General features: G+C 43.1%; 1 protein-coding gene across 4 annotated transcripts in view; it reads left to right on the top strand.

The window, feature by feature from the left end:
- APLP2 (amyloid beta precursor like protein 2) overlaps positions 1–7978 on the top strand; it is an 85138-nt gene extending 77160 nt beyond the window's left edge. For all 4 annotated transcript variants that reach the window (XM_037000808.2, XM_037000809.2, XM_037000806.2 and 1 more), the window contains 4 exons: positions 1408–1496; positions 2178–2252; positions 2556–2711; positions 6519–7978. In XM_037000808.2, the coding sequence (XP_036856703.2) occupies positions 1408–1496; positions 2178–2252; positions 2556–2711; positions 6519–6620 (422 nt within the window). In that variant the 3' untranslated portion in view covers positions 6621–7978. The remainder of the gene's footprint in view (positions 1–1407; positions 1497–2177; positions 2253–2555; positions 2712–6518) is intronic.
- The last annotated feature ends 17874 nt before the right edge of the window (positions 7979–25852 follow it).

Below are 25852 nucleotides of genomic sequence, written 5' to 3'. Positions count from 1 at the left end.
CCATCAGTATTCTTGCTGAGGCACCACCTTCCATACTCCTCTTTCTCAAATAGTCAAGAGTGTAGCATTGCTGCTTCATTGCCATTTTGAGACTACAAAAGCCAATCCTGTTTTAACTTCCCCTAGAGTCAAGATGTGAAATTCTTTAAAATGAAAGCTTTAGGAAAATAATGCGTCATTTGTGACTGCAATCTAATGAGTTAATGCATCAGCTGGCCTTCAAGATCAGTGCCCGCGGCAGTGTCACTAATTGCTGCATGTCAAGAACAAGCCTAGTTGTGAGCTGGAAAGCTTTGCCGGTGCCGGGGCCTCCTATCAGGGCCTGCGCTCTGGCGGGCCCAGGACGGCAGTGCTTTCAAGTACTCTCATCTGAATCTTACTCATTTGCAGGTGGTCCTTAGAATGCCAAGTGTGCTGTCAGGTTGATTTAGAAAAAGCTGAAGTCATGGACATCTGTATAGAACTGTATGTGTTATTATTAAGAAACTCAGGGTAGCTGGAAATCGCATGCTTCTTGGAGCTACAAATAAAGGGGACTGCTCCTCTCTTCTCCGTGCTGCGGGACTTTGCTGAGTGCAGTCATGCTGCACCTTTGGGTGCTGTCGCTTGGAGTGCCGTGCACAAGTGATGCTGGCAAGCGGAGAGTTCTTGCTCTGGTACAGAAAGGCACCTCCCATCCTGGTTTTAGATTCTCCCTGTCTGTGGAGTACTTCCTTCTTGTTCATTTCTCTACTTAGCATTGAAGATGTGACCATCAGTGATCTAGGCCCAGAGAGGATTATAGCCTAGTGGGAAACAGAAGAGAATCAGTAATTGTAAACAGTGGTTTCAAGTGTGGTAACCTGGGACTGTCTCCCAAGAGGAGCTGCAGCTTGAATCTTCTGCAGACAGGAAGGGTTTGAGGTCAGGGAAGGTGTTTTGGCTAGAATTGCTTGTGGAATAAACTATGATGCTCGAGGCAAATGTGGGAATCTTTTGCTGCCATGACAGTTTTACCATTCTAAGGGAACTGGGGGTGCTCAGGGAGTGGGCTGTGGGGTGCTGGGTGCTGGGGAATACCACACAGGGTATTGCACGTTTTCTGTGCTAGGATGCCTTTGGATTCAGCTTCTGTTTATCTTACAGTAAACACTGTCTTCTGTAGACTTGCATTCCATTTTTCCAAGTTGGATACAAGTAGGCACTCTTCCGTCCTTCACTATACTCATTGGTCCTCTGAAAAATGTCTGTATCATTCATTCTTATGGAGCACAGTTCATCCTCCAAAATGGGAACAAAGGGGCGTATTGAGGAGCAGGGGGAGGCATTGAGTGAGGGCTCCCAGCCCTCAGGAGGGAGTTTCTGCCTCTGTGACAGTGGCATGATGCCAGCCCATCCTGGAATCTCAGCTGTTCTCTCTCCACACAGGATCTGGAGTGGTGGGAGAGCAGGACGGAAGACTGATAGGTGCTGAGGAAAAAGTGATTAACAGTAAGAATAAAGTGGATGAAAATATGGTGAGCCATTTCCTCTTCTGCCTGCCCTTTTTTAATTCCAAGAACAACTTAGTGGCATTGCTTTAGATGCTTACTGGATGAACCCCCACGTGTTCATTTTCTGTGTGGTAGGAGATGGGTGGCTCCCGCTGCTTCACGGATCTGCTGGTTGCGCAGCATTGGGTCTGAGAGGGAAGGAAGAACTATTTTTTCAGTAGCAGTTCATCTCTTGCTATACAGTGGGAAAATATATTTGCAACTAAAGATAGGAATAAAATACGAAAGGCCATTTTCAAGTGAGCGGAGATCGAACTTGAAAGTGGAACATTCAGGTTTGGTTCTCATGCAGCCTTAGGTTTATACCTAATATGATGCAGTTTCTATCACTGATGTTTGTGGGTTATCCTCACTGTGATGTTTAAATGTGGCTTCTTAGTAATCTGTCCTGAAACCTGTCTCTACGGTAGTAACCTAAAGGGAAGTGCAGGTGGAAGCCCTTAAAGGACCAACTGCTCTGCAACAATTTCTCACTCTGATTATCTTGGTGTGTGGATTTCCAAGAATGTGACAGACCTGATTGGCTACTGGGTGCCCACCAGGTGTCTGTTTCCCTCCACCAAAGAGTAAATTGAGCCCGAAAGAAGCCATTTTGTTGGTACTGTTTTCCCTTCCACCCGGTTGTTGATTTTCATTCTGTTTCAGGTCATTGATGAGACTCTGGATGTTAAGGAAATGATCTTCAATGCCGAGAGAGTCGGAGGCCTCGAGGAGGAGCCGGTATGTGTTCAGCTCCAGACCCTAATGCTGGGTTTCGTGTCAGTCTCTCCCACCCTCTCAGTTCCAGGAAGAAATGGGAGAGATTGCCTATGTCTTAAGTTACCACAGGCCCCTTACCTCCATGTGTCCATTCTTTTGGATAAGAGCTAAAATTAGAATCTCTAAGGAGATTAGAAAAAGTAGGGGTTTCTTTCTGTGGACGGGTGCCTAGAAAGCAGGATCCTAGAAGCTCCCTCGAGGCCATCTTTCACACTGTGCACATGGTCACTGAGACCCTGGTGCCCGTCTGCTTTGTGATTTTAGGAACCCGTGGGGCCATTGCGGGAGGACTTCAGCCTGAGCAGCAGTGCCCTCATCGGCCTGCTGGTCATTGCAGTGGCCATCGCTACTGTCATAGTCATCAGCCTGGTGATGCTGAGGAAGAGGCAGTATGGCACCATCAGCCATGGGATCGTGGAGGTGAGAGGCAGGCCCCTCCGGGAGGCCCTGCACCAGCACAGGTGTGGTCTGTGCGTGTTGGGCGAATGTCTTCACTTCTCGGGTACTGCACATCAGTTAAATTACTCCTTGGATTATTAGGTCATATTTTGGAAGTTGCCCCAACTAAAATAAATTATGGTAATCCTATCACAAAGAGCTGTCGCCAGCTTTTAATATTAATTCGAGCTTTGTGAATGTGAGGAAATCATAACATGTTATGCCACAGAGGGTAAAAACTGCTTTCTCAGATTGTTTCCTTTTATGAGGTATGTTAGGTACAGCCGACCCCTGAACAATTGAGGGTTGGGGCGCCAGCCCCCTGTGCAGTCGAGAATCTGTGTATAATGTTTGACTCCCAAAAAATGTGACTACCAGTAGCGTACTGTAGATGTTATACATATGACTATCACTAGATATCAAAAAATGAAAAGATAATGTGAAGAAGAAATTTATATGCATTTGTAGGTATAATGGTCATGCATTGATAGGGAAGAAGTAACAGTATGATTGCTTCATGGTGATCTAGCCTGTGCATGGTTATAAAATTTTCAAGGCATACATCACTACATGTATTCATAATACAGTATTAGAGACATTGCTACATTTTTTAAAAACTGCTTACCTGTGATGATAGGCTGATAGTTTCTCCAATTATGAGAGGCAGGCTGTATGGAAATGTAATTTTTTGAGAGCAAAATTATAAAACAGTAAGAATGCTAGCACATTATTAATTTTACATTAAATACCATTCACCTTACACCTACGTAACAATAGCTATCCACTTCTGCGAGTGTTACCCGCAGTGTTTTACACAATGAGTACTTAGGTGGCGATGACGATGACACACAAATGTCTCCCACGGTCCTTGCTGGGCTGTTACTGGATTTTCACATGGAGACATTCATACACCACAGATGAGTTTATTGACCATATGGCATGGTGATTATTTACTGTGCGTCACGTGGAGGCAGATCACGGGTCCCTCCGGAGGTCTTCCTCTCGCCTTCACTGTGAGCAGGCAGAGGAGGGCTTGGTCGTGGTGTCTCGGGTGGAAGGTCAGGCGGGCACGCTCGCTGTAACCTGACGGAAATACATCTGTCTGACATTTTGCCTTTTCATTTCTCTAAAAACGTTACCATATGGTACTGATCCATCTTCCACCGTTGCTTTGGTTTCAGTGCCCAGTCATAGAAGAGTCCACATTGTAAAGGAAGTCAAAGCAGCCTTGAGCACTCGGCACCCTTCTGCCAGGGTGTCCGGCGTCAGTCTGTTCTCTGGCTCTGCCTCTCCTGTCCTCTTGCTCATCACCCACTGGTTCAGAAGCTCTCACCTCCTTCAAGACTCTCCTGTTTATTCCTCTGGACTGGTGTCTGTTAGCTCTTGAATTTCTCCCAATACCTGTATCTCAAAACCCATCACTCCACAACTTTTTTTCCATACTCAGATAATCTTCATGGTTTCCTTGGTTGGCTGTGCTGTAAATCCTGCAAGTCACGCCCAGCGTCTGGACAGTTTTCTCCAGCGGGAATTTGTGGTTTGGGGCCTGATGGCTTTCACGGCCTTTTCTCGGCTTCCATGACGTTCTCTCTCAGGGTTCTGTTCCACAGCAGTGACAGTCCTTTCCATGGAGCACAGTGTGTAATGAGTCTGCAAGGCCCCTGTGACCCCCTGATCTAGAGGCTGAATTAGAGACATTGTGTTTGGGGGCAAGTAGACGCTTTAACAGCTTTGTGTTGAAAAATGTTTGGTGTTGAGGTCATGGGGTTTTGGATGGCCAGGGGCATTGTCCAATATCAAAAGAAGTTTAAAAGGCAGCCCCTTACTAGCAAGGTACTTCCTGACTTCAGGGACACAGCGTCTGTGGGACCAAGCCAGGAAAAGGGTTCTTGTCCAGGCCTTCTTGTTTTATAACCGAAAGACTGGCAGCTGTGTTGGTCTTTTCCCTTAAAGGCTCGGGGGTAGCAGCTTTATCAGTAAGGGTGGTCCTGATCATAAACCCATAAGCCGCACTAAATGGTAGCGTTAGCCTATCCCTTCCTGCCGTAAATTCTGATGCTTGCTTATCTTCCTTACTAATAAATGTCTTTTGTGGCATTTTTTTCTCCCTGGAGAGAAAACTTCCATCTGCATTAAAAGCCTGATGAGGCCGATAGTCCTTGTCCGTGATCTTCTTAATGGCATCGGGGAACTCATCTGCTGCCTCCTGGTCAGCAGAAGCCATTCCTCCTGTTTGTTATCTGTTATTTTTAAGCCAAACCTTTCTAAAATTATCAAACCATCCTTTGCTGGTGTTAAATTCTCCAGCTTTAGATTCTTCACCTTTTGTTTTATTGTCATAATGACCTTGCATTTTCTCAAATTATATCCAAGTCTGTAGGTATGCCTTTCTTACAGAATTCCTGCACACACATAAAAACTGCATTTTTAATACAAGATAGAAAGCTATTTTGCAAAAGGTGCAAGGTTTTTGCACCTGCTGGCTTAGCAGCAGTGATGGTTTCATGAATTTGCTTTTCTTTTTCTAAAATAATGGTCCTTATGCCAGATTCATTTATGTTGATGGTGGGCAGTTAATAATAGTACAAACTTTTTTCTGTGAAGTCATAACTTTTTCCTGCTTCCTGGAAGCAGTTCCAGCATCACCATTGGCGCTTCATATGGGTTCCACGGTATCATTCCAGGTTTACAGTGTTGCAGTAAAGACGATGAAGAATGTAAGAACTGAGACAGATCACTTTTTACTTAGATACTCAGCTTACTGGGGAGACCAACTGGTCACATGGAGGTGGTGAGCCCCATGTGGATACTGGCAGTAGGTGAGCTCCCTGCAATTGCGGCAGGAGGCGGCTCCAAAACTTGCGGTAGTACAGTGTGTCCTGCAGCTAACTTTGTGTGAGTAGGATTTAATACTGCATCTTTACGTATGTTTACGTTTCTCTCGACTCCAAATAGCACTGTGGTCTGTGTGCATAAGTTTTGACAAGTCTTAACTTTCTGTAACAGATTTATGTAGTGTGTATGCATTCATGATATACCTTAAATTTTTTCAACATTTCCAGCCTGTGCAGTTCATCTGCGAGTTTTTTCAAATTATTGTAAATTTCCAAAAAATTTCTTAATATATTTATGAAAAAATCCACATACTCAGAGGGCACCATGTTCTTGGGTCAGCTGTATTTAAGAATGAAGCATATTTTCAAAGAACCAGAACAGGCTATTCCCATTTTGTTTTCTGACTGGTAATTAGAACTACTTACCACTTTTATTTTGGTGGGTGGTGGGAATGTTCAGAGCTTCTTGATTCTAGAGAGTAAATATGATAAGGAATATGATATGGTCTGAAATTAGTTCAAATGCGTGTCTTATTTGGTTTCATCTCCTGCTGGACGCTGATGTAGGTGTAGGGTTTCAGAGCTGGAAAACACCCTAGAGTTCATCTGGTTCCGCCTCTTACCTTACAGGGAAAGCTCCCCGAGGCTGTTCCAGGTAGTGGGTGAGTTGAGTCTTGGTTGTCACTGTGTTGCTAGGAAATCAGTTCACTGTTCTCTGCACTTTGAAAGTTTTTAGGACACTAGCTTTCAGCAGCATTGCCTCTTTGACCCTCTTTTCTTATCTCTCCTCCTCCTGTGTCCTCACCACCAGCTCTTGTTTGGTCTGTCCAATGAAAGCTGGACCCTGGGTGGATCTTGGTCCCCAGGGGCTTGCACAGCGCACAGCTCAGGTCTGGATGCCCTGAGCCATTCTGTCACGGTGTGTCACAGCGATGCTCACTGTTTGTTCCTCCAGGTTGACCCTATGCTCACCCCAGAAGAGCGTCACCTGAACAAGATGCAGAACCATGGTTATGAAAACCCAACCTACAAATACCTGGAGCAGATGCAGATTTAAGTGGGAGAAAGTGTGTGGCGCGGCCCCGCTTGGAGTGGGGGCTGCAGGTGGGCCAGAAGAGGTCCAGCATTTTGGATCAACTACTGACCAACAGTTATTTCCAGAGGATTTCATCTTACCTTCAGACCTCCTGGATCATTAAGACTATAAAGTACTACTGTAGAATCGTAATTTCCATTCTTTTAAATGGGTGAGAAAATGTTAATATAACAATATATGATATATAAACCTTAAATGAAATGAAAAAATGATCTATTGCAGATATTTGACTGATGTAGTTTTTTTTTTAATTAATCAGAAGTCCCCCTTCTACTGTATTGTCTCACACATGCTCTCTATATCAACGAGAAATGTTGATATTTCAATGATAGACTGTATATGCAGGCCGTTCATTCCAGTTGCATTGTATAAATCAACTCTTCAAGGCTCATTCACTGTCCTGGTTTTTATTTTTTTTTTAAAAGGCAGTATTCCCTTTTAAATGAGCTTTCAGAAAGTTGCTGAGAAACTAGATGATATAGGGAACTGTAATTGGCTGTTTGAAGCACATCATTATATCCTCTCAAAATTACTACAAAGGACCAGTTTCTTGGAAGTCTAGTGTCCCCACTGCTGGGTACCTTGGTATCTCCACATGAGTCCTGTCACCAAGGAGGTTAAAAGCATTTGAGTTCCAGCATCTTTTAGTGAGCCTAGTGTATACAGATTAGGGCATCGCCACTGTTTCCTTCTGAATCCAGTTCTTCCACAGAAGTTAGCCCGTAGTTTGTAGATGACTTTCTTCCACCGTCTGCCGTTGATACTAACTGTGGCTTCTTACTGCTCACCTCCCGTCCAAGTAAAGTAATGTCCACATGTGCTGTCTTTCCTTCTTTGACATTTCCCCACAAAGGCACTGACCCTGGCTGTGCACCACACTGTACCTTGACTTCACTGCCCCATTCCCACCCCCAGCCTCCGTACTATTCACGCAGAGACTATGGCAGAGGCGGCCAGTGGCCCAGGAGAGAACATGGGAGGTGTGCTTTGGGTGGAAGGAGTTTATTCCAAGTTGTACATTAAATGATCTGTAGACACCGTGGAAAGCTTTGAAAATTTTGTTTTCTTCACATGAGTCTTAGTAATGCTTGTATAGTTGATGTTGATGCTCACAGCTTTTTTCTTTTTTCTTTTCAAGGTTCTGGTAACCTATGGTGTATTTTTTTCTATTTCCCTGTGCCTGTTATTTTCTTCCTCCCCTTTCACCCTACCCATGTCTCTTCCCACTATGCACAGGTAAACTTCACCTACAAACTCCTTAATCTGATCTGTGGAGAATGTACAGAGTTTAAACACATCAATAAATACTTTAACTTCCACCAAGACTCCTTGTTTTATTGGGCTGGCATTGATTCGTAGTTATAGTTTGAACCCTCCTGCCTCCGGAATGATGGGTGTCTTCCTTCCCTGGAGGGTTGCTGAGCTGCCAGGCAGAGGCATGAATCAATCTACACAAGCAAACTGGACTCTTGGGCTTCGATCCCATTTATCATTTAAAAAATAAGAGGAAAAGTGCCTTTGACCTGAAGGCAAGTGTCTTAGTGATTTCAGTGATAGAATCTTTGATTATTTTTTAATGATTTCCTCCACCATGTTTTATGTTTTCCAAAATTCTAATTTTGTTAAGCCTTGAAACTCCCTGATTGCTGCTTTTTCTTTAGTTTTATTTTTTATGAGTTTTATTCTATAATCTGGGTGATTGCTTTGCCTTTATCTTCCAGCTTTTCTTGTAGATTTTATATGATCCTAAGTTTTATGTGAGCTGCTTGCTTTATCTTGCTGCTTATTTTAACATCCCTTTTCAGGATTACAAATCCATCTGAGTTTACACAGAGTTTTTAAAGTTCTCTTTCCTTCTCTAGATTACCTGTTTCCTTTTGAGCTACTGATTGCCCAGAAATGTGTAGTGATAATTTGATTGAATTTAAGAATAAATACAAGGTTAATAAAAATGAAATAAGGGAAAGGCAAGTTTTGTCCAGCAACATTGAATTTAGGCTACTGATACTTATTCGTATAAGAATTTTTTCTTGATACTGAAACAAGTGATTCTGTGGCTGTATTTTCAGAGAAATGTTTGTGGCCTCCATTTCTGAGTTTCTTGAATAATCTGCCACTAGGAGACGCTGTTTTCTCATTGACGGAGGTTTACCTGCCCTCTGCTCACAGCACTTTGTGCCTGGGGGTGATTTCCACTAGTGATCTAAGTCTTAATGTCTGGGGTTAATCTCAGAGTCCAACCTCTAGGTCAATGTAATGCCAGTTTTCATACATGGTGCAGTTAAGGTAACGCCTAAACATGCATATACATGAGTCAAAGTGCTTGTGTATACATACATGATGTATGTTCCTTCCCTAGGGGACTAGCATAGGGAGTGTGCACTTTACGAGCCTGTGGCAGGAAGCACCTTGGAACAAACCAGTTGATCCAGCTGGTTCTTTGTGATGGTCAGCACTTCCCCCATCTGCCTCTCCCTCCTGCACTGGCCACTCAAATTACTGCTAGGAAGGTCATAAAAAGAAATTCAAAAAAAATTTTTTTTATTCCAGTTTCTGCCAGTCCTCAGGAGAATGTCGTCCCTTGACGTGCAACATCAGCTGGAAAGTGTATGTCTAGCATTCCCTATCTGATTGCAAATCTGAGACCAGCTTCATTCATGGTAGTTCTGCCATCTGCTGGCTGCTTTACATGCTGCAGCTCATTCAGTTGTCTTGACCGTTGTAGCTGGGGTCCTCTGAAGAGAGCTGTGTTCTTCAGCTGGTAGGGGATGGAGCAGAGACTGAAACTCAGCTCTGTCACAGTGCACATCCTGGAAAACAGTGGGCCCTGGGGTCACCCCACAGGCTAGTGCCTGTCAACTAGGACCCATCCAGCAGGTCAACAAGTAGGGGACATTTATCCATTAGCAACACTGGTTGATGATGGACCTCGGAGAAGTCTGGGGCTGGTGGAATTGCAGTGGTTTCCATTTACACAGGCAGCCTAGGGTAAGATTCCAGTGGCCTGGCATCTGGACCCGCATGCCTCTCTCACCCCATGTTGATACTTAAATACAGACAAGGTAGCTACGTAGAGATCAAGACTTTCATTTTGAAGGGACACACCCATGGACGTGTATTAGGCAGGAACTGCCCAGCAGGCCTCACCCTAGCGAGGCTCCACCCTGCTCCCTGGTGGCCTGTCGTCTCATCGGTACCGAGAGAAACTTACTCATCTAGTTTCTGCCTTGGTGACTCAGCTCCGTCTGAGGAATGTGGCGGTGCCTACTGTCGCTGTGGGCCTCAGGTGCCGGCAGCTCCCAGCTGACTGGTGTGAGGTCCTCCTACCTGCCTGTCTGCTCTGTTACAAATCAGAACCCAGGGGCTGAGGTCTGCGCCAGCCCAGGTGTGCTGGTACCAATCCTAGTTTCAGTTGTTGTGACACTGATACTCACATTCTTGGAGACACAGATTGGAATATCATGAGTCCCTAAGATTTGGGGAAGGCCCAGGGGCCCATTCTAAAGGAACATACTGTCTTAACGTTAGTTTTTAAAGGTGATAGATACGGAAAAAATAGAAGGACCTAGAAGGGCTTCCTCTCTCATTTCACAGTTGAAACATGGCCCCAAGTTCACATGTGTTCAGTGCAGAGCCCAAGTCACCTGTGTGCAACACTTTCTGGGGTAAAACAAGGAGAACCAGTATCTTGCCTTTTTAACCGCTTGTGAGGGGGGAAATTGGGTCTGTTCTGTCCACTGTGGGTGCTTGGGTCCAGCAGGCCTTAACCCCCACAGACTGTTAGTAGCCCAGGTGTCCAGAGGATGGGTAAGAGGCATAATCAATTAAAATACTTTTCTAGAATCTTTGAACTGGACAGGGCGTGATGTGAGGATTCTTTTAGTTCTCTGGCCAAGTTAACCCAGGTCTGATTGAACTTAAAATAATGAAGCCAGTGGCTCTTTCTGATTAAGTCAGGAGCCTCCATCAATAAGACATTTAAATTATGTGCCCTGTGTACAGTTATTCTAAAGGTATAAATACACGCTATCAAATAGAAACTTGGAAAGCATAAAAACGATGAAATAGTTTTCCAAGTTTTAGTTAATAAGGGTAATAGTTTTAGAGTAAAGTGATGGTTTTCATTCCCTCCCTCCCTTAACCAAAGGCCACAGTTTATTCAGATTTCCTCCGTTTTCACCCGATGTCCTTTTGGTATTCCAGGATACCACATTATATTTAGTTGTGTCATTAACCTCCTCTGACTGGCAGTTTCTCAGACTTTCCTGCTTTTGATGATTTTGGCAGTTTTGAGGAGTACTGCTATTTCATAGGATGCCCCTCTATTGGTATTTATCTGATGTTTGTCTCCTGATAGGCCCCTAGGGCCCTGTGTTACTGGGGAGGAAGACCACAGCGAAGCGCCATGCTCACCGCACCACCTCGAGGGAACACTCGGTCGCGGGGCCTGACCACTGCTGACGTCGGCCTTGCTCCGCTGGCTGAGGGGGCGTTTTCAGCTTCTCCAGTCCGAAGTTCCTTCTTGCTTCCTTCTTTGGAGGATGTCACCATGTGCTGCCCACATTAAAAGAATGGAGAGTTACGCTCCCCCACACTATTATTTTTTAAAGTGTGTTTTAACACTCTAAAATAGAACCATCAGAAAGTCTGTTTCTAAGGACTGTTTTCATTATTCTATATAATGGTCATCAAGCTGCAAGAGCTCTTGGTTGTAGTGATGGTTTCATGGGTGTGCAAGTTTGGCTGAACTGTACACTTTTAATATGTGCAGTTTACTGTATGTCAATTACACATATGTAGTAGTTTTTTAAAGAAGCTGAACGAGACACTTTGTAAAAACAGGCTAGAATGAAGTGCATCCTTGGCTGTGCCCATTACAGCGAATTACTAATTGTCTGATCCTGTCTGCCAATTATATTTCCTAGTTTAAGTACACAGATAAGTCTTTTAGGTGATTTAACACTTTTGAGAGCAAAATTACCTAGTAATGGAGACCTTTCCAGACATTTGTTTTCAAGTTTCTCCATAGCGTAAGTTTCTTTAGAAAAAGCAAATTGGACAAGGTGTTTTTAGCTTAAGAACAAAAAACTGGTATCTTTAAGTTCAACAACTCTTTAAATGTTTTGTCACAAGATGAATCTCTGTGGGACAAAATGTTTTATTGGTCACTTCCAATGTTTTCAAAACTATAGCAAAGATTCTACCATATTTTAAATGTTCTTGATTCTTTTTAAAATTAATTCTTGGTTCTTATGAAAGTAACAATGTTGAAGACATTTTGTAACATTGTGCACTTATTTGTGTATTTCACAATTAAAACAATTGACAAATGTTACACCATAAACTGGGCTATAATAGAAGCATTTATACTTTCATCCAGGACTTCCATACTCCCACCATTTTTTTTTTTTTTAGCTTTTCTTCAAATTTCTGCCTCACCCAACAGCATTTACTGCCAGAAGACTGGATTGTGGTGGTGCCAAGTTGTTTTCTGGGGTTTATTTCAGCCATTTTTACTGTGATAGGAAATGATTCTACAATGGTTTATGGCTTTTTGTCTTTGGCTTTTTTTTTTTAAGTATAGTTGATATACTTAAAACATTAAGTATACAACATAGTGATTTGTGTCTTTGGCTTTTAAGTAAGAACCTGAAGCTGTATATTTCTCATTCTTTAATGAACTTTTATAAATTACTAAATTGAGTCTTGCATGACTTTAAGCACTGAAAAAAAACTGTAGTGGCCTGTCTGCATGTAACAGGCATTTAACTTTCAGGTCTCGTTAATCACGTTGGCCTGAGGATATTCGTTACTATCTCAAGACCCGACATACTCTTAGCGTGAGGCGCATCGTTATTAATAGTAGATGTAAATCCGTGGCCTGGATAATTTAAAACTTTAATTACCACCTTCTTGTCAGATGATGACTGTTTTAACCTGATAACTTGGTCACTGAAGAGTTTGTACTGGGAGTAGAAAATGTCCCTCTTGCCATTTTCTTGTTCTGCTCTTGAACAATTTATCTAATTGAATCTAATACTTTGCAAGAATCTTTTAAAGCCACACACATATATATTTACACCTTAGATTAAAACTTAAGTTCCTTTAAACTGGGCACATGAGGCTTGAGTTCAGAATGTAAGCAAATGAGTCAGGGTACTTGGAAGTTTAAAAAAGCCCACATGGGCCCCATGCAGCGCCATGGGTCAGGGAGTAGTCTGGGCCGTAACGACCCAAACCGGCTGGACGAAGGGAACTTTCCAGTGATGTGCTTGAGACAGAGCATCAACTTGGGTAAGGTAACAAGCGCAGGGTAAACAAAATGCATTTCCAGAAAGGCTCTCAGGACATACCTCCAGACTACCAGCCCAGAGCATCTGTGTTTGTCCAGTTTATGAACACCCGGGTATCTTTGGAGCAGCCTCCTGTATTTGGAGGGTTTCCCTATTATGAGTTCTACCTACCCAAGGCAGGAAGCAGAGCTCGACGTCTCAGCTGGCGCGTAGGTAGGGCAGTTGCAACCTAGGATAGCCAGTGAGACGCAGTCACAGGAGACTTATTCAAGAGGGAACAAAGAAAGGGCGCAGGCCACTCTGGCCAGAGTTGACAAGAGGCCCACAGCTTTCGGGCAGCCGTGGTAGTGTTACTGGCATCCAGGGCCAGTCTCTGTGGGATGAGCTGTGGTGTCTCCCGGGGCAGGAGCAGCGGGGGCTTCCTGGGCAGCCTTGTGGCGTGGCTGGCCTTGTTCCCGGCCGTGTCTCCTCCCCTCTTGCCTCTCTGGCCCTCCCAGAGATTCATGAACTTCCTAAGACTCTTTTAATAATTTCCTTTTTCTTTTTTTTTTTCTCAAATTAGCTAGAGTGTTCTGTTGTTTGTGAGCTGGCACGTTGACAAAAACTCGATCAGGGGCAAATTTGCTGAACTCTAATGAGAAAATTGTACCTGCCATCTTCATTTAATAAAGAAGATAGGGTTAAAAAGAAAAAACTAGCCAAAAATAAGGACTCTCAGTATGGGAGAAAGAAAATACAATACAAAATAAAGTAAGTTCAGTCAGTAGCCTGTGGTCCTGAGTTTGAACTGGAAATATCAATATGAATGTGTTGGGTATTTTATCTTAAAAACTCCTAGCTTTGTCCACCAAAAGCCTCAGAAGCAAGGACCAATTCAGTATTAAGAGACACCCCTGTGCCCAGATGATTGTCTTAAAACACCATTTTTCACTAAAAGCCAGAGGTGTCTTGAAGAAATGGCTGATTGCATGCTTGGGCAGGGGATGTACAAGGTGAACCTGTAGTTCATATCAGAAAGCAAATAAACAGCCAAAGATGCACGGGATTCGGTCGGGATGAGAGCCAACCCACAGAGGCTCTGGCCCACACTGGTCAAGGAGGCCGCAGTTTGAACAAGCATACAAATGGGAACCAACCAAAACATCAAATATGTTTAAATCCAAGACTCATAATAACACGAAAACAAGCAAACACCAGTTGTTCCCTTTGGAAGATGTTAGGGGGTAAACATGTTGAAAGCTGTTGAAAATAAATACTAAGGCTTCTGCTTGTCCTTCCTTTCCTATACAAATGAGGTGGGTGACCCCACGGATGAGGAATTTCTCTTTGTAAAAGTGTCCCAGCAAGTAAGTAAACAGTAATGATCAGTCAAAATGTGACCATTCGCGTTTCCTGAATTTAGAATCTAAGCATGAGGCTAGGGATACAGAACCAGAGAAAGCCAGACATGTGCCTCCTGTTGAAAAGTGCACCACCACCTATGATGTTTTTCCCTCCAAAAAAAAAACAAACCTTTATCCGATTAAGCCTCCAGCCACTGCAATCGGCAGGAAATATGAAGGGCAGAGAACTCGCTAAATAGACGACACTTTGAGAATACGATCAAGCAAAACTGACTAAAGTCTGCAGAACAAATGGACTGATTTCTTCAGCAAATAACATTGTAAATGGAGAAAAACAGATGAAGTGAGAACCTCTAGATGTAAAAAGGCCTAAAAGACATCTTTAGCAATTCGGGCAGGCCAAAGCTCAACTCCAGTGTATAGACATTGGAGCCTGAATGATAAAACCATATAAAGAAAAATGAGAAGATACTCACCATAGAAGTCAGCAGAGTCCCTTCACTTCTCAACGGAGGCTGTTTTGAGGACATGCACGGGGAGGGAAGGCTCAGGGTGGGCTGGCGTTGGCAAGGTTCTGTTGGCTCTCATGGGTGGTGAGACAGAGGTGTTGCCTTAGAATAATCCAGTAAGCTGTGTATTTGTTTTATGCCATTTTCTGTGTTTGTGTTGTATTTGACAATAAAAAGTTTTAAGCAGTAACAGAAAATCAGAAAATATTTCCTTACATTTTCACACTTCATTTAGTTTTTAAATTATTTTGCAGACCCTTCTTGAGTGTGAGCTGGGGAAACTAACAGATGCTGGTCCCTGCCACCAGGAGCTTTCTGTTTGGAGATGGGAGTGAGGAGGTTCTGTGGGTGTGACAGGGTAATTGCAGTGGCCTGGAGGGGGGCCGACTGAGCAGGCAGAGCTTCGGAGGCCATGTGCAGCCCCGGGAGGAGGTGACAGTGGCTTGGAATGGGGAGCCGCAGGAGAGCAAGGGAGCAGCGGGCGGATTCCAAATAAGTTTTGGAGGAGAACCGACAGGTGTAGCGATCTGTTTGCTCAATGGTGTTAATTTGTGGGTGGGATACGAAAAAGAAGTCAGTGATGTCTTTAGAGCTGCTTGACTAAATGGATGATGAAGCCTTTACTGAGATGGCTGGAGCTGAGGTGACGTAAATGAGATGTACTCATGGCCCTGAACCCCACTGCTCTGCTGCAAAAGCAGTGTCACACAGTCTCCCAGTTCCTGGAGCTTCATCTTTTTTTTTTAAATTTCTTTTTATTATCAAATGTACATCACAGTGGTTCAACAGTCCTCTCTCCCCACCCCCATCCACTCCCCTCCCCCTTGGTAACCACTAGTCACCTCTCAGTGTCTATGAGTCTATGCTGTTTTGTTCCTTCTGTTTTGCTTTGTTTTTATATTCCACAAATAAGGGAAATTGTATGGTATTTGTCTTTCTCTGCCTGGCTTATTTCACTGAACATAATGCCCTCTAGATCCATCCATATTCTTGCAAATGGTAGGATTTGTTTTCTTTAGTCCATGGTATATGTAGCACACCTTCTTTATCCATTCTTCTGTTGATGGACACTTAGGTTGCTTCCATTTCTTGGCTACTGCAAGTAGTGCAGTGATAAACATAGGGGTGCATGGATAGGGGATTTTGTATTCTTCATATAAATTCCTAGGAGTGGAATTACTGGGTGAAATGGTATTTCTATTTTTAGTTTTATGTGGAAACTCCGTACTGGTTTCTACAGCAGTTGCACCAATTTGCAGTTCCACCAACAGTGTAGGAGGGTTCCTGTTTCTCTGCATGCTCACCAGAATTTATTTGTCTTTTACATAGTGGCCATTCTAACTAGTGTGATATCTCACTGTGGTTTTAATTTGTATTTCCCTGATGATTAGTGATGTGGAGCATCTTTTCATGTGCTTGTTGGCCATTTGTATTTCTTCTTTGGAGAAGTGTCTGTTCAGGTCCTCCGCCCATTTTTCGATTGGGTTATTCGTTTTTTGGGTGTTGAGGTGTATGAGTTCTATATATATTTTGGATGTGAACACCTTATCAGAGAAGCTGTTTACAAATATATTCTCCCATACTGTAGGATGCCTTTTTGTTCTGCTGATGGTGTCCTTTGCTGTACAGAAGCTTTTTAGTTTGATGTAGCCCCACTTGTTCATTTTTTATTTTGTTTTCCTTGCCTGAGGAGATATGTCCAGGAAAAATTGCTCATGCAATAAGGATAATTATAATAATAATTCAAGATATTTTTGCCTATATTTTACTCTAAAGCTTTTATGGTTTCATGACTTATATTCAGGTCTTTGATTCATTTCAAGTTTACTTTTGTGTATAGAGTTAGACAATAATCCAGTTTCATTCTCTTACATGTAGCTGTCCAGTTTTGCCAACACCAGTTGTTGAAGAGGCCATCTTTTCCCTATTGTATATTCATGGCTCCTTTATATTAATTGACCATATGTGCTTGGGTTTATATCTGGGATCTATATTCTGTTTCATTGTTTTGATTGCTGTAGCTTTGTAGTAGAGCTTGAAGTCAGGGAGTATAATCCCTTAATCCCCCCAGTTTTGTTCTTCTTTCTCAGGATTGGTTTGGCTATTTGGGGTCTTTTGTGGTTCCATATGAATTCTAGAACTATTTGTTCTAGTTCATTGAGGAATGCTATTGGTATTTTGATAGGGATTGCATTGACTCTGTAAATTGCTTTGGTCATGATGGTCGTTTTGATAATATTAATTCTTCCTATCCATGAGCATGGGATAGATTTCCATTTATTGGTGTCTTCTTTAATTTCTCTCATGAGTGTCTTGTGGTTTTCAGACTATAGGTCTTTCACTTCCTTGGTTAGGTTTATTCCTAGGCATTTGATTCTTTTTGATGCAATTGTGAATGGAGTTGTTTTCCTGTTCTCTTTCTGCTAGTTTGTTGTTAGTATATAGGAAAGCATCAGATTTCTGTGTATTAGTTTTGTATCCTGTAACTTTGCTAAATCCAGTTACTAGTTCTAGTTTTTTTCATGGATTCTTTAGAGTTTTCTTTGTATAATAGCATGCCAATTGCAAATAGTGAGAGTTTAACTTCTTCCTTACCAGTTTGGATGCCTTTTCTCTCTATTGTCTGATTGCTGTGAATAGGACCTCCAGTACTGTGTCGAATAAAAGTGGAGAAAGTGGGCATCCTTGTCTTGTTCCTGATCTTAGAGGAAAAGCTTTCAGCTTTTCACTCTTAAGTATGATGTTGGCTGTGGGTTTGTTGTATATGGCCTTTATTTATGTTGAGGTATGTACTCTCTGTGCCCATTTTGTTGAGAGTTTTTATCATGAATGGATGTTGAGTTTTTTCAAATGCTTTTTCAGCATCTATTGAAATGATCATATGGTTTTTGTCCTTTTTTGTTCATGTGGTGCATGATATTGATTGATTTACGAATATTATACCATCCTTGCATCCCTGAAATAAATCCCACTTGGTCATGATAGATGATCTTTTTGATATATTTTGGATTTTGTTGAGGATTTTTGCATTTATGTTCCTCAGGGATATCAGTCTTTTTTTTTGTAATTTTATTTTTTGGTGGTGTTATTGTCTGGTTTTGGTTTTAGAATGATGGTGGCCTCATAGAATGAGTTTGGAAGTATTCCTTCCTCTTATACTCTTTGGAATGCTGTAATAAGTAAGGGTATTAGCTCTTCTTTAAATGTTTGGTAGAATTTGGCTGTGAAGTTGTGTGGACCTGGAATTTTGTTTTTGAGGAGTTTTTAAATTACCAATTTGATTTCATTGCTGGTAAGTGGTCTGTTCAGATTTTCTGTTTCTTCCTGGGTCAGTCTTGGAAGGTTGTCCATTTCTTCTAAGTTGTCCAATTTATTGGCATATAGTTTTTCACAGCATTCTCTAATAATTCTTTGTATTTCTGCAGTATCTGTTGTGATTATTCCTTCTTCACTTCTGATTCTGTTTATGTGTGTACACTCTCTTTTTTTCTTGATAAGGCTGGCTAGGGGTTTATCTATTTTGCTTATTTTCTCAAAGAACCAGCTCCTGGTTTCATTGATTTTTTCTATTGTTTTGGTCTTCTCTTATTTATTTCTGCTCTGATCTTTATTATGTCCCTCTTTCTATTGACTTTGGATTTCATTTTTTCTTCTTTTTCTAGTTTCTTTCATTATGATTTTAGATTGTTTATTTGGGATTCTTGTTTCTTGAGGAAAGCCTGTGTTGATATGTATTTTCCTTTTAGAACTGTCTTTGCTGCATTCCACAGATTTTGGGCTGTTGTGCTTTTGTTTTCATTTGTCTCCATCTATTGCTTGATTTCTGTTTTAATTTGAACATTGATCCATTGTTTATTTAGAAGCATGTTGTTTAGCCTCCTTGTGTTTGTGGGCTCTTTTGTTTTCTTTGTGTAATTTATTTCTAGTTTCATACCATTGTGGCTGAGAAGCTGCTTGATAAAATTTCAATCTTTTTGAATTTATTGAGGCTATTCTTGTGGCCTAGTATGTGATCTATTCTGAAGAATATTTCATATACACTTGAGAAAAATGTGTATCCTTTTGTTTTTGGGTGGAAGGTTCTATGTATATCGTTAAGTCCTTCTGGTCTAATGTGTTGTTCAGTACCTCTAGTTCTTTATTTTCTTCTGGTTGATCTATTGATGTGAGTGGTGTGTTAAAGTCTCATAAAATGAATGTGTTGCAATTTATTTTCCCCTTTAATTCTGTTAGTGTTTGTTCCACATATTTAGTTGCTCCTATGTTGAGTGCATAGATATTTATAATGGTTATATCCTCTTGTTGGACTGACGCCTTTATCATTATGTAATGTCTTTGTCTCTTGTTACTTTCTTTGTTTTGAAATCAATTTTGTCTGATTTAAGTACTTCTGCTTTTTTCTCCCTATTATTTGCATGTAACATCTTATTCCATCCCTCCACTTTCAGTCTGTGTATGTGTTTGGATCTGAAATGAGTCTCTTGTAGGCATTATATAAGATGATATATTATATAATTATATATAATTATATATTATATATAATTATATAAGACTGTATATATATAGTCTTATATATAAGACTATATAAGATGAGTCTTGTTTTCTTATCCATTGTGCCACTATACGTCTTTTGATTGGTGCATTCAGTCCATTTACATCTAAGGTGATTATTGATAGATATGCACTTATTGCCATTTTATTAATTGTTTTCTGGTTGTTTTTTATATCTTCTCTCTGTTCTTTTCTTCATCTCTTATACTCTTCTCTTGTTATTGATGGTATTCTTTAGTGTTGTAATTGGATTTCTCTCTCTGTTTAAAAGTTATTTATTTTTGTGTATGTTTATTTATTGTAGGCTTTAGTTTTGTGGTTACCAAAGGTTCAAGGATAGCTTCTTTACTATATAATAGTCTATCTTAAATTGTTCATTACTCTATTTCAAACACAACCTAAAGGTACTTTTTTCTTCTTCTACTTCCTCCTCCACATTTTTCATATTATCTGTCATAATCTGCACTTTCGTGCATCCCTTGACTGATTTAGTGTATAGTTGATTTTGCTTCTTTTTTTAAAAAATTTTGCACTTGCTTGGTAATTAGTGGGTCTACTACCTTTACTGTGGGTTTATTTTCACCTGGTGAAAGCTATTTAGCCTTAGGGTCAGTTCCATCTACAGCAATCTCTTAAACCTATTCTGTAAGACTGGCTTAGTGGTGGCAAATTTCTTCCAACTTTTATCTGGAAATTGTTTAATACCTGCTTCAAATTTAAATGGTATAATGCCTCAGAAGAGGATTCTTGGGTAGAGGTGCTTCTGTTATAGGACATTAAATATATCATGACACTACCTTCTGGCCTGTAGAATTTCTGTTGAGAAGTCTGCTGATAGCCTGATGGGGTTTCCTTTATAAGTAATCTTTTTTCTCTGTCTGCTTTCAACACTCTCTCCTTATCCTTGATCTCTGCCATTTTAATTGTTATATGTCTTGGTGTTGTCTTCCTGCACAGTTCCTTTTGTTCAGGGATCCCTGTGCTTCCGTGACCTGTGTGTCTATTTCCTTCCCCAGATTGGGGAAGTTTTCAATAATTATTTCCGTAAAGAGACCTTCCAGCCCTTTGTCTTTCTCTTTCTGGTACCCCTATTATGCAAATATTGTTTCATTTGGATTGGTCACATAGCTCTCTTATCATTCATTCCTAGAGATGCTTTTTTTTTCTCTGTTTCTCAGCTTCTGTTTTCCTCTTCTCTACTTCTATTTCATCTACCATCTCCTTTACATGATCTAATCTACTTTAAAATTCCTCTATTGTGTTTCACTTCAGATACTGTATTCTTCAGCTTTAAGTGGCTCTTTTTCAGGATTTCTATCTTTTTGTTGAAGTCCTCTCAGAGATCTTGAATACTTTTCTGTAAATCTGTGAGCATGTTTATGAGTTTTATTTTGAAATCTTTATCAAGAATATTTGTGATCTCTGTTTCATTTAGCCCTCTTTCTGGCATTCTGTGTTGTAGTTTTGTTTGTATCAAATTCCTCTGTTCATTTGTCAGGGATTCTGAGTTTCTTCCTGTGTATTAGATGTCTCTGCTATGCTTTCTGGTTCTGAAGAGTAATAGCTTTATAAAGAAGGCTTGCTATGGTGCACAAAAGCTCAAGATTCCTTACTCTTTAGTGCCTGGTTCTGTTTTGTGGGGATGCCAGCTGTTGGTGTGCTGTGACCTTGAGCTGCTGCCTTTGTGATCAGCTCTGGAATCTCTCTTGAGCTCACTGTGGGTGGGGCTGCCCTCTGCCTGGCCTGCAGCGTGGTGGGGCTGCAGGGTTAATGGGGTAGGTGGACCAGTGTTCCCTGGTCAGACACATAGCACCAGGTTTTGATCTGCAGGGAGGAAGGAGCTCTTAGGGCTGGCTCCTCCAGGCACCTCTCCGGTTGGGCTGAAATGGAACCAATCAAGCTGGGAGAGTCTCCCTCTGCCTGCCAGGCAGCATAATCTGATGCTGCTGCTGGGCCAAATGGGTTGTCTGTCAGCAGCACATGCAGAGATGTGTTGCCAGCAAGGGGGATGGAGCATCTGGGGCTCCCAAGAGTTTCTGATTTGTTGGGACGAGTAAGGGCAGGGGAGGTATCCTCTACCTGCCCTTTCTCCTGAGGAGAGAGTTCCGTCCAACCCTCATCCCTCTGGTGTCCCTCCCACTGCTGGCAAGTGTTTCAAACTGCCGCCACTGCTGTGGGTCTCAGGACTGCCAGAGCATGCCTGCCCTCCACGCTGGTTGGGGTCTCAGCCTCCCAAAGTGTTCTGCTTGCCCCTGGTGTCCAGCCCCTATAATCACCAGAACCCAGTGTAACATGGGCTTGTTGCTCCCAGAGCAGATCTCCAGGGCCAGGTGCACAGCACTCCTGGGCTCATCCCCCCTCTGTTCTGCTTTCTCCTGCCTTTAGGCTGGGATACAGGAAGGGCTTGGCTCTCACTCAATCTCAGCTTTGCTGCTTCACCCTTTTCTGTGTGGTCTTCTCTTCTTCCTCAGGTGCAGGAGGTCTGTTCTGCAGTATTTAGGTCATGTTCAGGACTAGTTGCATTTGCTGTACTTTTCTCTTTCATGTGTTTTTGGGAGGAGGTTTCTCTCTTGCCTTCCTAATCCACCATCTTTAATCCCTATCCTGGAGCATTGTCTTTTATTGCATGGAGGTAACAAATGCCTTGCATTCAGAAGGCTGTCAGTGCAATCATGTGAGTGCAATACACAGGCTGTGAATTTACTGTGCCACAGATTAAGAGGAAGCCATGCAGGGTCTGACCCGTCCCCTGTGATCATTGTGCAATGTCAGCTCACTGAGGGCATGCTATGTGTGTGAGGTAGGAGGATGTGTAACAATATGTCATTACATTAAATCCATTTGTTTTAATCCTCATAAAGTTATGATGTGTGAGGTGAGTGCTTTTATTCCTAAATTATAAGCGAAGAAACCCTGGAGCAGAAGCTTGCACAATAGCTTAGTGTCCTGACATGCTCATCAGCTGTGTACACTGTCGTCACTCATCCTTTCTTGCAACTCCATTTAGAGAGTGCTTATGTGGACCAAGAACGTCAATCCTCTAATTGAGGGAGGTACCAATTTCGGGGGAACAGAGGAAGAAGAGTAAATTATGCCTGGAGACAGTTCCACAACAGGGACGTTTTAGCTGGATTTGATTCCCTGGGAGACGGAGGAACAGTGGGTGGGGATTCCAGGCCACGGCAAGTGCTGCAAGGCCAGAGGCTGGCAGGGCATGTGGGGACAGGCAGAGCCACTGCGAGGCTGCCAAACAACCTGTATTGCAAAGGTGCATTTTCCCTGTCCCAGGAAGTGCTGGAGCTACAGCAGCACAACACACAAGTGCCACCAGCTGCCACACATCCAAACACTGTTCCTCCAGAAGATTTAGACACATTCATGGTGACAGCACCATAGCAGGTTCGTTCTAAGGCTCTTGACACCTCTTGTTTGCAGATATCTCCTGGCAGAACTAGGACTGCCTGCAGGCCTGGACAGTTGGCTTCAGCTGGGTTGGCCCTGTTCTCACCATCTGGGCAGAAAGAGCTCTGTGATTTTAAACTGGAGCTGGTCTCCCTGATGCGGCCCTACTCTCTCCCAGTTAGTGCCAGGAAGCCAGTGTCTTGTAGCTTGTGGTCAGGTCCATACTTGTGTACCTGCTAAGTGGTTCTGTCCCAAGGCCACTGGAGCTGGTTGGAGAGGCCTTCTAAAAAAGTCTGGGACAGAAACCTGCCTTCCGCCTGTAGACAGAATCCTGGGGTCAGAAGGAGGAGGACTTAAGAGATGACAGCTTTGGAGAGGGAGTGTTTGGGGACAAGGAGGGATGACCTTGGAGATTGTGTGTGTGGGTCACTGCAGTAGACAAATGGCTTGGGCTCCAGGATGACCTGGGTTTGAGTCTGGATTTATCCCTTAGGAGTGTGAGAACCTGGCTGTATCCTTGAGGCCTCTGCTCTGGAGTTTCTTCACTTATAATTTAGGAATAAAAGCATTTACCTCACACATCATAATTTTATGAGGATTAAACCAAATGGGTTTAATGTAATGACATATGGTTACACTTCCTCCTGCATCACACACATAGCATGCTCTCGATGAGCTGACATGACACAATGATCACGGGGGAAGGGTCTGAGCCTGCATGGCTTCCTCTTAATCTAGAGTCCACAGTAAACTCACAGCATGAGTATTGCTTTCACATGATTGCGCTGACAGCCTTCTGTGTGCAAGGCATTTGTTAGCTCCATGTGATAAAAGACGATGCTCCAGGAATCCAGGAGACTGTGTGACATTGCTTTTGCAGCAAAGAGGCAGGTTTTAGTGCCATGAGTGAATCTCATTTATGTCACCTCAGATCTCGCTTACTTTTAATCATTCACACTAATTGAAAGCTTACCAATTGTTATTGGTAACAGTAGTACCGATATAGTACTAGGTAGCTTTGTCCCAGTATACAGAAAATTATTTTTTGGTATCTTCGATTTAGCTTTGGAAGGCTTTAGATGATGGAAGGTGGCAGATTTATTTTCTGTTTATTAAATTGACATGACTTATTATGCTAGTCAGTGTACTAGGATCTGAAGACTGAAAGGTGAGTAAAACACTAACAGAAATGCAAAGAATAGGTGATAAATTCCACAACCCACAACAGACCTAGTTCTGGTTTAGAGGGAAGGAAGATCTCATGGAGGAGGTAGCAAATCAGTCAGGATGGCCTAGGTTTGCTGTGATAATGAACACCCCTCAACTCTCAGTGGTTTACCATCCCCACAGCTGACTTCCATTCATGCTACATATTCAATGCTTGTCAGCAGGAGTCTCTGCTCATTGCAGCCACTTAGGGTCATGGAATGTGGGAATTGGGCACTGCCTCCTTATGCTCCTACATGGATGTGATGTGTATCTCCTCATGGGCATTTCCTGGTCCATAACTAGCCATATAGCCACACTGACTTCAAAGGGGAGGCAGTGCAATCCTAGCCTCTACCCAGAAGGCAGGGAGTTAGAAACACACGGAGAACAACACTCAGTGAATGACTGAGTGACTTTCTCCCAATATGCAGAGATGAGTGTGAAGGAGAAGGGCTTTTCAGTGGATGATAAGCATTAGGCAAGGTGCAAATGTTGGAAAAATAAGGATGCAGAGAAGGGGTCTGAACAGGAAAGCTGGGAGGCAAATTTGCAAAGGCTGAGAGGTCACATTGTGAAAGCATGCTAAAGAAGTTGGATTTGATCCAGGAGACACTTAGGATTTTAAAGAAGTGGTGGTTTAGGAAGTGTAACCTGACTGCTGTCTGCAGTAGAGACCAAAGGGCGGCAGAGACAGGAGATCTATTTGCTTCTTACACAAATCCAGACAAAGGGTGATGAGGGCTGGAATAGGGGTCTTCTAAATGGGGAGGAAAGAAAAGGCTACACATTTCTGCTACTCGAGAGAAAGACTTGACCAGGTTTGGAACTAATTAGATATGAAATGTAAAGGAGGTGGAGAGTCAAAGATGATTCCAAGATTTGGGCCTAGGAGAATGCGGCTATTATAATCAGAGAACAACGGAAGATGGACAAGTCTGGGAAGGAAGTTTGAGGCTTGTTGATTGCAAAGCAGGGGTCTTTATTTTGTGTACTCATTTCCCAGACCTGGAACAGTGCCTAGCATATAACCTGGGCCCAGTAATATTTGTTGACTATGCAATACCAGAACACAAAAGTGGGGAGGTTCCCAAGCAACTGTTAGTGCAAAATTGGCACTCCTTCGTGATGTCAATGCTAGGAAGGCAGAGATTGGACTATTTGAAGGCACCAGATGAGAAGAGTGGCCAGGAAAGGGTAGAGAAAAAAGGAAGGAAGCTGAAGAGAGAACATTTAAGGGCTAGAAAATAGGATCAGAATCCAGGGAAGGTGGCATTTGAGGACGGGATCAAGTGGTATCAGAAGCTGCAAGAGGGTGAAGGATACTGGGAACAGATAGGCGGTTATCTGGTTGAACAACTCAGGTCTCCGGCGACCTCCCCGGGAGAGCTGGGCGCAGGCCACCCAGCACGGGCCACCAATGGCAAAGGGGCAGCTGCGGGCCCTGCGGCGGCGGAGGGGGGCAGGGGCCGGAGAGGGAGGCGGGGTCAAGGGCGGTTCTGGCGTTCGGGCGTGGAGGGGTTGTAATTGAGACCTAGCAGTGTAGCAGGTCGGAATGGTTGTCTTCCAGCCGAAACGGCCACTTTTTTGGGGAGGAAGAGCGCAGGTTGGTTGACTGTTGTCAGGCGCTTACCGAGGGCCTGTCGTGTGCGGGCCGGGGTGGTGCTAACGGCCACCACAGGCAGGTCGCCGACTCCTACTGCTCCGTCACCCTCCGGCGCGGGGCCTCCTGTTCTCCTTGGCCTGGGGGAGGCTCCTGGGAGCTCCCGGAAGGCGGGCGCGGCAAAGGGGCGGCGGGCCGGGAGAGGCGCCGGGCGGCGGGGCGGGCCCGCGGAGGCCACACCCTGAAACTACCTGCTCGGGGCAGGAAGGCCGGGCGGCAGCGCGAC

The sequence above is a fragment of the Manis javanica genome, chromosome 6 (genome assembly GCF_040802235.1).
Source record: "Manis javanica isolate MJ-LG chromosome 6, MJ_LKY, whole genome shotgun sequence".
Classification (NCBI taxonomy): Eukaryota; Metazoa; Chordata; class Mammalia; order Pholidota; family Manidae; genus Manis; species Manis javanica.
Note: the sequence above shows the minus strand (reverse complement) of the source record. Positions and strands in the feature narration are given on the sequence as shown.